The sequence below is a fragment of the Perca fluviatilis genome, chromosome 13 (genome assembly GCF_010015445.1).
Source record: "Perca fluviatilis chromosome 13, GENO_Pfluv_1.0, whole genome shotgun sequence".
NCBI classification, from domain to species: Eukaryota; Metazoa; Chordata; class Actinopteri; order Perciformes; family Percidae; genus Perca; species Perca fluviatilis.
In genome coordinates, this window is record NC_053124.1 from 17,043,279 (window position 1) to 17,057,214 (window position 13,936).

At 40.5% G+C, this 13,936-nt stretch overlaps 1 protein-coding gene across 1 annotated transcript; it reads left to right on the plus strand.

Moving 5' to 3' along the window:
• The first annotated feature begins 1,077 nt into the window (after nucleotides 1-1,077).
• susd5 (sushi domain containing 5) lies at nucleotides 1,078-12,605 on the plus strand. Its single transcript, XM_039819179.1, has 5 exons — nucleotides 1,078-1,441; nucleotides 2,751-2,928; nucleotides 6,298-6,407; nucleotides 7,178-7,366; nucleotides 8,858-12,605. Exons 1-5 carry the CDS (start codon nucleotides 1,354-1,356, stop codon nucleotides 10,768-10,770), a joined length of 2,478 nt encoding a protein of 825 aa, XP_039675113.1. The 5' UTR covers nucleotides 1,078-1,353; the 3' UTR covers nucleotides 10,771-12,605.
• The last annotated feature ends 1,331 nt before the right edge of the window (nucleotides 12,606-13,936 follow it).

Genomic DNA, 13,936 nt, shown 5'->3' on the forward strand with positions numbered 1-13,936 from the left:
GGGAACAAGAAAAAAGTCATTTTCTCCAAATGTTTTTTATAATCTTCTCTCCTCCTCCTTTCCTTTTATCTCTTTGGTTTGAACAGAGACAGAGAAGAACAATTCCATTCTTGACAAAACAATCTGCTTCCCTAGTGGAGTGTCAGTACATTCACTCAGATAAGTAACATTTTTGATAAGAATACTTAATTATAATAATACAGTACATTTACATGTAATGGAGTAATTTTACATTGTTGTATTGCTTTTTTTACTTAACTAAAGGATTTAAATATTTCCACCACTGATAATCTCACTAGGTCCAGTCTTTAGCTGCTCTGGAGCCTTCATTGCATGACCTTCTTCAGCAGATAGAGTTGCCCAGTTGTCATTAAATGGTAGAATTTCCATTTTTTTGTTCACTTACTTACTTCACTTATATATATATATATATATATATATATATATATATATATATATATATATATATATATATATATATATATATATATATATATATATAGGTTATAATGTTGATTTAGGTTAAGTGGTGTGGATCCTGTATGTAGCCTACTTGTACTGGGTTGGTTATCTTCACCTGCAGATTCACTGAAAACAATGCCTGCATGGTCCAAATAGCTCTATGGTCTATAGGCTATGGTCATCTGTCTTTATCTCCCTCACCAAAATGGGACACACACACACACACACACACACACACACACACACACACACACACACACACACACACACACAGGAAGTTGAGCCTTGTAGAGGGGACAATTAACCTTAATTAAGATTTATGCTCAACCTCAACCTGAGGTCAGTTAAGGGGTGTTAAATTGTGTTATATATATATATATATATATATATACACACACACATTCAACACTGATAACATTTAGCTGATGCTTTTATCCATAATCTCTCTCTCTCTCTCTCTCTCTCTCTCTCTCTCTCTCTGTGTGTGTGTGTGTGTGTGTGTGTGTGTGTGTGTGTGTGTGTGTGTGTGTGTGTGTGTGTGTGTGTGTGTGTGTGTGTCTGTAAAGGAGCAGTCCGCCTTTGCCCACCCTCAAGATTTTGAGCCGTGACGTATTTACTAACGGGGACACGCGAGTTTTCACACCGGTACTCGATCTGCTTGCGAGGGCGACTATTTGGGGGGATAAACTGCGCCTCGCTCTTGAGCCGCTCTGACCGTTTTCCCGTTATCACTTGTCAACAAGCGAACCTTCCTGCCTCTCAGTCCACATCTGTCCACACCGGGAGTGTGCTCTCCACCGTCACTTTGACCTGCAAGATTGTGAATACACAAGTCGTCTGGAAGTTTTTGGACTCATTTTCCAACATAAAAAAGTGAGATTTTTCCAAAAGATGCTGTATCGTTGTAACCAAACTGTTCTATCATTGCTCTTTGGATGCCTGGCTTATCTTGCGGTGACCTCTGTTGTAAATGCAGACGGTAAGTTCATATTTTAAGCTATTGTAACAGAACATTATAAAATATAAAATAGGCCTATATGTGACAACAAACCATTGACGGACTCATTATAAACTCACAATTTAATCCCAAACAAAATTATGAGCTTTTATTGTAATATGAAATTATTTTTTATCACCAAAGTTAGGAGTTGGTGATGCTAACCGTGAGCGGACTGGTGGAAGCGCGCGCTAACAATCGGCACCACCTGCCTTGTGGTCTTGTGCGTTTCGTGGCCTTTTCACAGCCAAAGTAGGCTATTTCCCCTCTCAGCGTGTGGGATTTTTTCTTGAAAGTTATCATTTTATCGCATTATACACTGACTTATTCGTCTAATAAAACTGTGCGTAATGGATGAAATATTTAGAAGATTTAACCATTAACACGTTAAACATTAAATCACATTTTATTTAGGCTAGCGATTCTGAACACTAGCTAATGATATGACAATGAGGTGATAATGAGAAGGACAGCGTGCACCTGTGATGTAAATTGATCACACCTGTAGTCAATACACACTTATTAAACTTCTAATTAAAGTGTTGCTTTGAGTAATCCTTTATACAAAATCATACTATTTTTTTCAACCTTTAAGCAGCTGGCAACAATATAATTTTTTATTAAATTGTAAAATATATTGTAATTCTATGTGATGACAAGCAGTATAGACATGTCTTGATGATTCATAGCCTATACCTGTAGTTGTATTCAAATGCAAATCTGCATTATGGCACACATAATTAGGATATAGATTTTGGTATCAGTCTCAATATCCTTATTTGTGCGTTGCTACTGGTTACTACTCCAAAGTAGCCATATCCCTAAAAATAAAACTGATAACCTGCTTACTCAGTAAGTGGTAACTGTGTGGTTTTCAGCAACCATTCCAATGGATGCCCAATACCTATATTAACAAAAACGGGGAGGGCTCAAAAACAGGGCTGAGGACATTTAAACACAAATATAATTTATTGTTAAAATATAGTTCCAATAAAAAGCCTTTTAGCCTTCCCTTTCTCTTCTGGGTTGTTGTCTTTTGTGAATGGATACATCTATCTTTTTTTCTTCATGTAAGATAGGAAAGACGAGTGAATATTGTTTGGATTTTATCATAATGGTCAAAACATTTAGGAATTAGGTGAGGCGTCTAATTCTTACAAACCCTGTCAATACCCAGAAGCTCAGGTCGAATTTAAACTGCAGCTCATGAAAACTTGGCACTTTATGACTTTGTGCAATATAAGAAGTTTCAGAGGTTTTTCCTCTTACTCCCTGCTCTCTCTCTTCTCAGGTCGAGTGTTCGTGTTGGACCTGAGGAACTCCTCCGGCCTGCAGGGCTTCAGAGATGCTGAGGGGGCTTGTGCCTCACAACATGCCCGCTTGGCATCAGTGGAGGAGCTCCGTCATGCTGTGGTGGAGTGCTTCTTCTCTCCATGCACCCGTGGGTGGCTCTATGGAGGCACAGTGGGGTAAGAAAATAAGTATTTGTGCGTAAGGGTCTTCATTGTTTTAAGGGACGTGTAGAGCGACTTCTAGAGATGTCAAAGGTCATTTTAGTGTGTGCGCTTCTGTGTGTGTGTCGGCAGTTGCAGGAACGGATGAAAGAGAAAGGAAGTAAAGGCAGAGTTATAGAGAGAGTGGGAAGATAGAAAGTGACACATTTCAGGGGGGGAAGAGAAAAAGAGAGAGGAAGAGAGGGAGAAAGACTCCTCTGTTCCTTCCTGAAGGAGGAGGGAATTCTGAGCCGGGGTGTCATGTCGACAACTGCCTCCATTTACACCTCTCATCTCCACGGTAACATGACACACAGCTTTCAGCACCCCGAGACAGACACAGACAGAGACAGAGAGAGACAGGGCTGATTTGGGCCTGGAGGAAGAAGATACGCTTTTAGTTTACAGTGAGGTGATAGCTTGTATGCTTATCTTTGGTGGCAATGACAGAGGATGCAATCCATACAATAGCTGTTGCACAAACCGACGGACCTACAGACCGACAGACTTATCCCTAAAGCCATGCTGCTAGCACGACTTACGCTAACACAAGTATTGGTCAGATAGATGCTGACTTTAAAATTCCAACTCTTTTCAAAGTTACTCAATAGACGAAATGGCCCTGACAGTGAGCTTATTCAAGTGCCTTAAGTGTTTAAAATGGGCTAAATAAGATATTATAAGCTGATAAAGTATTGTAAATGAAGGTTTATAATGTAATTTCTTGGAAGATGAATATATGATGCACTGAAAAAGCTTGTAAATAACTAATATTTTCCCAAATCAGTGTTCAAAAGAGGAATTATTAGTGTTATGAAACAGAACCTGCTTCAAAATGGCGTCTGCCCGAAGAATGACGTACGTCTGGTCAGAGGAAAAGCTGACACATTTCTCCTTTCCTTCCTCCCTGCTCTCTACGTGTTGACCAGTGGACATCATCTTTCACACCCGCTTACAATGTTTCACAGGGTTATCACCCATCTATGACTCTGTGTGTCTAAGCGGAGTTCATCCCTATAACCCATGCTCTCGTCTCTCTCGCTGTCCTAATCTTGTGCCTCGCCCCAACACTCACAAGTGAGCAGCAGAACAATTTCAGTTTTTTTTGGAGGCTGTCATGGGCTTTTTCTCCCAGAAGGCAACACTTTGGTGTTAGTGCCAGTTAACCTGTAGTCCTTCACATAATTTTTAGGTCTGTTGCATACAAACGAGTGCTTCTCAGATTGACTCTCCTACCTTAACGTCTTCCTCTTACCTGTCAATCATAGATCTTCTGCCCTGGCAACCAAACACAATACCAGTGTAGTCATACAAACACATACACACATATGTTAGGGTTTTCTTTGTAATAGTTATGTCATACAAGGTGAGGGTTTTGAGAAAAGGTTCTTTGGCCAGGTGAAGTGTCCCCTGATGTTTGTCATGGGGGTCAATCTCTCTCTCTCTCTCTCTCTCTCTCTCTCTCTCTCTCTCTCTCTCTCTCTCTCTCTCTCTCTCTCTCTCTCTCTCTCTCTCTCTCACACACACACACACACACACACACACACACACACACACACACACACACACACACAGATGCCTGCAGGAGATACAGTTTAATGTGAAAATAGACTTTGTGTGTTTTGTCTCTCTCTGAGTGTTTTCTTGGCGATTTCTGTCATGCTGCCTATTTCTCTCTTTCAGATTTTTGTCCTTATAAGCTGAAGTTAGTGTGGCACAAGCATGCAGTATGACTCACACCGCTTCTCACAGTCTCACTGCACTGCCAGTCAAATTCTTTCCAATTACTGATGCTTTGATTAACTCTCACTTACACAAGTCCACACACACACACACACACACACACACACACACACACACACACACACACACACACACACACACACACACACACACACACACACACACACACACCTTTTACATTTAATGATGCGTGATATTACTGTGTAATATTCAATGAAAAAGGTCATATGTCTGACTTTAAATTATGTTTATGAACTCTGCTTTGAATTTTTCTTCCACGAGCTGATTGGTGTCAGGAGCTGCTATGGGAACATGATTTGATTGGCCTGGGAAGTTTGAATCAGCCTTATCTGGTGCTTTTGGATGACAAATGGGCAAATGATGCTATAAACCTTAACATGGCAACAAAAATAGACTATTTACTCAGCATTTATTTTGCTATAGCTTGTAGGCGTTGTGCACTGACCGCATTTTTCATTTGGTCCCTGTGGAATGGATATTATATTAAGTCCTTAATGTTATGAGTGTTCTATAGTTGGCTGTAACTTAAAGCATCTGCATGGGAACATCTATTCGTAACGTGCCATAGTGTGATAATATTGTGTCACAGGCTACCACCGCTTAGACTGCAACATGTCTGAGCCATGATGTGTGTTCCTGGACTCTGATGTCATGCTGTAATAATATTTGAATAAGCAGCATTTCAGGCTGTGCCTGAGAGAGCAGCATGTACTGTATACATTTGTCCGTATGTGTCGTCATATTTCCCGTATACATATAACAACCAGAGCTGCAACTTTACATGTGATATTCAACAGAAATCTCACTTCACTTTTTATCAGTAGTGTAATAAGTGGTGGAAGAAGTATTCAGTACCAATATATTAATGTAACAATACTCCATTACAGGTAAAAGTCCTGCATTCATATTCATAGTACATAGGTATCAGAAAAATGTACTTACAGTAAAGTATCAAAAGTAATACTTGTTTTTGCAAAATAAAAGCCTTTGTGACTGATACAATATTAAATTATTAGATTGTTAATACTTATGCATTAGTGTGTAGGCAGCATTTTACTGTTGTAGCTGCTCAAGATGATTCATGAGAGATAAAAAAAAAAAGTTATACTACATTATACCATGCATTTTTTGTACTTTTCACTTATTTTTGCTTGTTTGTCAAATATTGGATTATTTTACCTCTTTATGCATATAACAATTATTAAAATGAGATGTTTAGCATTAAAAATGCATTTTAGAAAAGTAGGTAGTAACTAAAGTTATCAAATAAATGTGGAAATTAAGTATTTAACTACAGTACTGGAGTAGATATACTCAAGTGCAAGACGTGTACCCAAAGGATTTTCTGTGAATGTGTTATAACCACCCTCAATTATTGAGTCCCTTAGTGGTGCCTGAATGCTTTGCTGTAGGCCATTTGCTCCCATATCAAATTGTAATTAATGAATGTGTTTGTGTGTATGTGAATATTAATGTCTACAAACATCTATCTATCTATCTATCTATCTATCTATCTATCTATCTATCTATCTATCTATCTATCTATCTATCTATCTATCTATCTATCTATCGTTTTGCTAGGACCACAGTGTGTAATGTTGTGGGCAGTGTACTGAAAGCAGTGGATGTGAGAACAGAAAACGCTACAGAGGACGCTGCACACCTGGACGCCTTCTGTGTCAAAGACAAAGGTCAGTAAACACACAATACACACTGATATATAAACTCATAATTTATAAATCTGTACATAAAGTTGTGAGTGGTAGTCAGGATATGAATGGCTTAGCTATGTGTGTACAGAATATGTGTGTGTGTGTGTGTGTGTGTGTCTTTCCTGAGATATTTACTGAGGTGAGAAAGAAGCTGTGTTCCTGCATTCATACCAATCTCGACTTTCAGCACTCTACATCCTGCAAGTGTGTGTTTGAGTGTGTTTTCCATTTCTATGTTTCTACTCATATCTGTCGTTATATACCAATCTTTCTGCCTCTTCATGAATATCTGCGTGCGTGACCATATAACTTGATCCATGAATGTACGTAAGCACAGAAGGAGCATGAAGCTAAATTTCAAAATTTTTTTAATCTAGTCAACATGTCATTATGTATCGAATAAACTGTGCTGTCTCCGTCTAATTACCATAAAAAATTTGACCAGAGTCAAGACAATATGTAGCCTTTATCTCATCCCAGTGGCATTGTTAATGGTCTTGTTTGTAAAAATTACATCCTCATTTTCCACAAAGCCCATTGCTTCCTGTCCCTTGAGTCATTCTTATCTTTTTCGGTTTAAAAATGGGATAGTGACGCTGTAAAGCTGGATAATAATATTGAGTGGTGTTTCATTAACCACACTGTGTAATGCTGAATAGGGGTTTCATCATCTATATTAAAAGTTTGTTTAACAACTCAAAACATTTACATGCATTCATAACATGCATCTCTTTGTTTGTTGTTGACAGGCGTGCCATGTGGTGACCCTCCATCCTTTCCGAACGCCCGTCTACAGGGGCACGCTGGGTACGAGATGGGAGATGAGCTGCTGTACACATGTGTGCCAGGTTATGTAATGCCCAGTGGACATACTGCCTTTAGCCTGCTGTGCGACAGCTGTGGAGAGTGGTATGGACTAGTGGAAATATGTATCAAAGGTAAGAAGGTGTTTAAACTGTTTATGTTGGAGAGTGGGACAGAAATGGAAGGAGACAGAAATAGAAAGCCCCCCTTTTGTTCATTCTCTTCAAAGCTTTGAGCTTTGACCGAGACGGACAGGAGACCACTCTGAGGTCAACCTCCTCACTTCTTACTTGTTAGCTCCCAGTGTTGTTAAGTGATTGGTGCTTGATTCTTGGCATTTTGGAAAACAGAGTATCAGTTGTGAGTTGAAAATGGCTGCTATGACACCTCAGTGTGACATGCCATAGTGTGGCCCACTTCATAGCATAGAAGAAGAGGGCCAGAGTGTCTATAAAGCAGAATGCCAGGCCTGTGTGTCCATGGTTAGTCATGTTTGTGCGCTACAGCTGTGGTTATTAAACTGTCCCAAGATCAATCTGAGGGACCACAAAATGATTTAAAAAGATAACAAAGGAAACAATAAATTTCTGTTTTATTAATTATATAACTTTTTTCACTGGATACTTTTACTTATTCAATCCTCTATAAATCCTTTAAATAGGCATGTGACCCCCTATGTTAAAGGATCACAAGCAGACATTGCTTTATTTTAAAGGAACAAACTGATACTACTCTTGCTGGAGCCAGCAGCCCGTTAGTGTAGCTTAGCCTAAAGACTGAACGACGTCCCTTTGTTTCGAAAAAAATAAACCCTCTGCTCTGACATCCCATTGTTCCGACTATATAGGCTTTTGTGGATCACCTCCCATAATCTAAAATCTGAATAAAAAATAACAAGCGAAATTACTTTTCTCTAGCTTATTAAAACTGAAGATAAAACTGAAATAAAAATGTAGACTAAGTCCAAAGTCCAACAGGGTAAAGTTAGTTTTGGGTTGGATATGTATTTATATTTCCATAAGCCTGCAATGATAATGAATAGGAATGGGGCATATCCCTGCAATAACCAATGTGAAACTAACTTGATCAGTGAGAAGACGCCTCATCTTGGCGGTTTCAAACAGGAAACTTCGGGATTCCCGACATGTTAAACAAGGCAAAAATCCTAAAGAAATGTTATAAATAATTGTCCATAACCATAACCCTAACCCTATATGGTTGGAACAATGGGATGTCAGAGCAGAGGGTTTATTTTTTCAAAACAAAGGGACTTCGGACTAGTGGGCTGTAGGACCAAAGGGAATTTTTCGGGTTATTGAGAGGTCGGAACAATGGAGCGTCAGAGAAATAGGCAGTCCCCAGCTGGTTCCCCTTGTTTCCAATCATTATGCTATGCTAAGCTAACTGACTGCTGGCTGTAGCTTCATCTTTATGTCAAACTATTCCTTTAAGAGGTCATAGTCCCAAAAGTTTTGGAACCTCTGTGCTAAATTATTTCCACATTTTCAGAATCCAAAAGTTGTCTTTAAATGCAAATGCCTATGTGATTTTTTTTTTTATTTAAGTTGTCTGATCATGAATGTTAGAATTTCATCAAGTAAATGTGTCCTTGTTATGGTTTGCAGATGAGACTGAAAGTCATGTAGACTACGAGGACAAGTTCACAGATTCCTATGGAGAGGCAGAAAGCCACAACGAGAGACCAGAGGAGGCTCATGGTGAGGTGTACGAGGAGGTGCATGGAGCTGCATCCCTGGAGGGTGATAGGATACAGGAGCAGCAAGAGAAGAGCTTTAGTGTTGAAGTAGAGGAGGAGCATCTGGACCAACATGGAGAACATGAAGTGGGAGGAGAGGTGATCGGGAGAAAATTTAAAGGAGCTGTAGAAGGAGGAGAAAAAGACGAGGATCGGGCTGTTGAGGACTTCATAGGCCATCCAAGGTGGGAGCAGGAGAGGAGGGAGGTGGTCAGGACTGATGCAGCTGTAGCCACAGAAGCACCTGTATCTCTTCTTTCCCAGAAGCACCTTTTCTGGTTCCCCTCTGAGGCCTTCCAGGAGGAAGGACATCCTGTCTCCACCAATCCAGTCACACAGACTACACAGAGAGCCTCAGGCGCCCAATCAGAGGAGAGTAAAGAGCATGACAGCCAGGAAACACACCACCACCAGCATCCAGTTGATGTGGACGACCAGGATCACGAGGGAGACAGCTACAATGATCGTGACACAGAAGACAGAGACGATCACGATGACAGCAACCATCAAGACCTGGATTCCCATGACGATAGCCACCATGATGATCAAGATGACCACGACAGCCACCAGGACAAAGATGGCCGTGATGATCATGTAAAGCATTACATTCCATCTCAGCATGATGATCTGGAAAGACGGGACCGCCACCAGAATCGTGACGATCATGATGACCATTATGACATGGGTGAGCACGAAGAGGACCGTGATCGTGTTCGCTATGGCAGCCAGGAGTATGACGACACTTACGACGAACACGAAAGCTATGAAGAACATGACGATGTGACCAACAATCGTGGTAGCGATGATCGCGGACATCCTGATGGCTCTGAGGAACATCCAGACCCCGATGACCATGATGACCATGAGGAGCATTATGACCCGGAGGAGGATGATAATGACCGCCACACTGATCCCGATGATCACGATGATCATCGTGATCATAAACACGATGACCATGACAGCTATGATGATCATGATAGCCATGAAGATGACAGTCATCAGCATGTAATATTTTCTATAGCAACAGATAAATATCAAAACGTCACTCAGAAGGTTGCAGAAGGAGACGACACCTGGCTGGATGGCTACCCTGTCGTTCCAGAGGGAACAGAAAATGGTGAGTCCACAACAGAAAGGGCAAGACCGAAGGATACAGTGAGGGGGACAGTTGTTAGGACAACAGACAGACCCAATGAGGTGGAAATTCTTACACCTGTCCCTTCCACCAGCTTACCAAAGGTGCCCGAGTTTCCCACCACGGAGCCTGCCTTAGATCAAGGGGGAGTGGAGGAGATGTGGCCTGGCTTCATCCCCACCACTGCTCCCTCACAGCCCTCAGACTCACCCTCATACTCCGACACCCTGGACTATGACACACAACAGGCAGCTCCCACCCACCCCTGGCAGGATGACCTCACTAAACACCCCTTCCTTGATCTCGGCCCAGTTCCACCGATGCACGACGGCAATAACGGAGTGATGGAGGAGCACACTGTACACAACCTGCCCGGTGAGACAGGTGAGAGGGGCGAGATGGAGGGAGAGATGGGGGAGGCGATCTGTACAGGCGAGAACTGCCCACCCCGTCCTCCGAGCTCCTCCAGCCGAGGTCCCATGGTGGCAGCCATAATTGTGGCTGTGTGTGCTGTCGCCACGGCGGTCATCGTAGGTGTCTGGTGCTGCCGACGGCAACAGCAAAAGAGCTCAGTGTACGAGATGAATGGAAAGGGCCAAAGCCAGACCAGACAGGGCCAACAGATAGAGATGCAGCAAAAAGTGTAAGAGCGACGGATGAGGAAAGAGGGACACTAACAGAGGGCAGAGACATTTGGGAGGGATAGGAGGATTCAAATGAATTTGAGAGGAACGCACAGCCCCTCATCTTGCTAGAAACTACTGCATTATTGAAGATTTTGGATAGGTATGAACAGATGAGTTGTGCTACAGCCCTGTTTTGTAGAGCAAAACCTCACCTATGTGATGCAGAAAATTGTGTAAAACAGTAAGAACTGATGCTTAACACAGTGAAACCTGAGTGAAACTAGATGGTAGATCGATTTTATTGAATTTTACCCATCCACTGTATGTTATACCTACCCAATATTTTCAAAGCTCTGACATGTGGCTGGGCAGGTGGAAGGGCTGTGTCTGGACTGGACTAAACTCCAGGAACTGAAAAAAGAGATTATAAGGAAATAACCATGTAGGAAAACCACAAGAAGGCATGCCTGCCCGCCTGAATATACGAACTGAGACTTAAACCTCCAAAGCTCTTGGACATTGTGGTAAAGTTTCTCTGTGTTACCTTTTTGTTGACTTCATTGACTGCTTTATTGATGATTTAGCTGCATTGTTCTTGATTCCCCATCTTTTTCTGTTTGTATGAGTATTGTGTTGATAAAAACGGTATTCCACAGCAAGAGCGCTGCAGTTCAGAACACTTTAGATCATCGCAGCAGATTTGGACAAGTAGTCCCAAATGAACGACAAGGCCTCTGTCAAACCAGCAAGAATGGAAAAAAGAATGATAATGATGATGGTTAGATCAGAAAGAAAGGGTCGAATGGGCTGTATGGGAGAAAAGTATGGTGTGAGAAAGAAGGACGGCGAGTGAAACATTTTAAGATCTTCCTGCCTCTTTGGTTTTGGCAGTCAGCTGGTAAGAGCGGGTGTCCATCCAGACTGCAGACTCAGCCTGTGTGTGTGTGTGTGTGTATGTGTGTGTGTGTCAGGTCCGTGCTGTAGCGCTGTGTTTGCTGACGGCATTCAGACCAACCAGAGATCAAACAGTGTGTCATTGCCATGGCAACAGAGACAAACTAAAGTCACAACCCCCAATGTTTTTAGTTTAGTTTCTAAATATTATGTGGAGTTGGAGAAGAATTAAGGCTGGACCACATGCCCTAAAATGATAAATTGTTAGTAAGGCTACATTTTGCTATATAATGATAAATATATGCTTAATGTTTTTCAGCACATCAATGGTTTATACTTCTCATGTTCTATGTTTATCCTGATAAAAGATTGAAGGGGGTTATCATTTCATGCTGTTGTCATTTTAAATATTTGGGAATTCAAACAATTTGTGATATGAGTAAATTACGTTTGGTTAGAAATTCATAATAAATGTTGTTTATTGTCCAGTATTTTACAGTGTACTGTAACTCTGCATGATTCGGTGATATTCATTCTTGCTGTTTCCGTAATGTGCCAAAGGTCAAATGTTAAAATAGAAAAGCTAATAAAAAGGTGCAAATGTAAATAAATTCAAATAGCTATGAGATGGTTTGAACTTATCTATCAGAGTTTGTAATTCTGGTGATGTATAAAGACTACAAAAATGTATTATATGGCAATAACTTAAATAGAAAGTGCTTCACTTGTAATTAATGTCAAAAGTGGGTGACAGCTTGTAGCTGTATTTTTTTAATTGTGTTATTTAGTTACATATTTAGTTATAAAATAAGGATTTGTTGGATTTGAACGGGTTAAGTGAACAACAGCTATATTGATTTGCAAAAAACATTTCATGTTTTTCATTTCCGTATTGTGGTGCATGAAACTGAATTGACATTGATGTGGCGAGGGCACGGGGAATAAAGTACCTGTTGTCTATATGTTTCTGTAAATATGAATGTCTAACTGTAATAACTCGCTATACAAAGTGCAGCATTACTGGTGTGTGGGAAATAACTTTGACTTATGTTTCTTCACCGAGACAGTCAAGCACAGTTGACATTAGACATTACCTCTTTGTGTCTTGCACAGGGTCAGCCCATCTCAAATTTACTTCAAAGCAGGGACGTCACTAGGATTGAAAGACAGGGGGGCTTAGCCCCCAGGGTATTTGTAACTTGCGTTTGCAAAATCTTTGCACTTGCATCTTTTGTTACTGTATTAGAGCTACACTTATGTCAACAACCAGTCAAGAAACAAAGATGTTAACAAGTAAAAAGTGACAGACATATCCTCTTCTTCCATTTCTATTCTGTTCTGTCTTATCCTTTGAGATAAAACAAAACCCTGATGCTAATTATTTCATGACTTCGAAATGCAAATTGGTCACATGAAACAACATCCAAAATGTCCAAAAACTGACAGAGTCCAGACAGCTAATAAGTTGGTAAGTTAAACAAATATGACAAATAGCAGTACAAGAAAAAGAAAAAAATAGGCATAATAGGCATCACTGCATACTTTATCATGTAAGATATTAATACGGATCCTATTTAAAGTGGCTACTGTCTAAATACAATAACCTGATGGCGGAAGGAATAAAAGATTTGGAGTAATGATTACTGTATATACTGTATGTAGGATTGCTTTCATTTATCTGTGGACATGTGCCAATCTTTAGCCTAGTCTACATTTAGGCAACATCTACATATTTATTGAATTTATCACAGCCAATGAATGCAGAAAGTTAAACTGGTTAGAATATAGCTAGGATATATAATAAATATAATTAAATAATTTAGTTTAGGCTATGCATAGTACCTAGACCTGCCAACAAATGCTTATTGTTAGAAGAAAAAACAATCCTTAGGCCTATAGACCACTACTGACCTCATTCACGGCTATATTATTGGCAATGAATAAAGAGTTGTGATTAGTTTGCTAAGTTAACCATTTCTTTTATTTCCCTCGTTCACTCTAGATAGACTTTAGTTTTCCATAGCAAACCAAAATATCCCCTTCCCTTTACATCCAGAAAACGTAGCTAAAGGTAAGCAGGTAATTTAAAACAACTTACAATTTCACTCTGTATCACTAGGTGTAATCAATCTTCCTTTCAGCGTGTGTATCAGTGTGTGTGTTTGTGGGGGGGAGGGTGCATAGCGAGTTCAGACCAAAGAGTAGCGACGAGACAAGATGAATCCCCCAGTTACTTGCAACGCTCTGGTCTGCAGCGCTCTGAAAGCTGCCAGTTCACACCAATGCAACGAGA

What these genes read in the sequence shown, in the direction of transcription:
- susd5 (XM_039819179.1), top strand. Translation starts at nt 1,354, where the DNA reads ATGCTGTATCGTTGTAACCAAACTGTTCTATCATTGCTCTTTGGATGC. An exon ending in CTCTGTTGTAAATGCAGACG is followed by an intron (nt 1,442 to 2,750) that starts GTAAGTTCATAT and finishes CTCTCTTCTCAG; the next exon opens with GTCGAGTGTTCGTGTTGGAC. An exon ending in AGTGGAAATATGTATCAAAG is followed by an intron (nt 7,367 to 8,857) that starts GTAAGAAGGTGT and finishes TATGGTTTGCAG; the next exon opens with ATGAGACTGAAAGTCATGTA.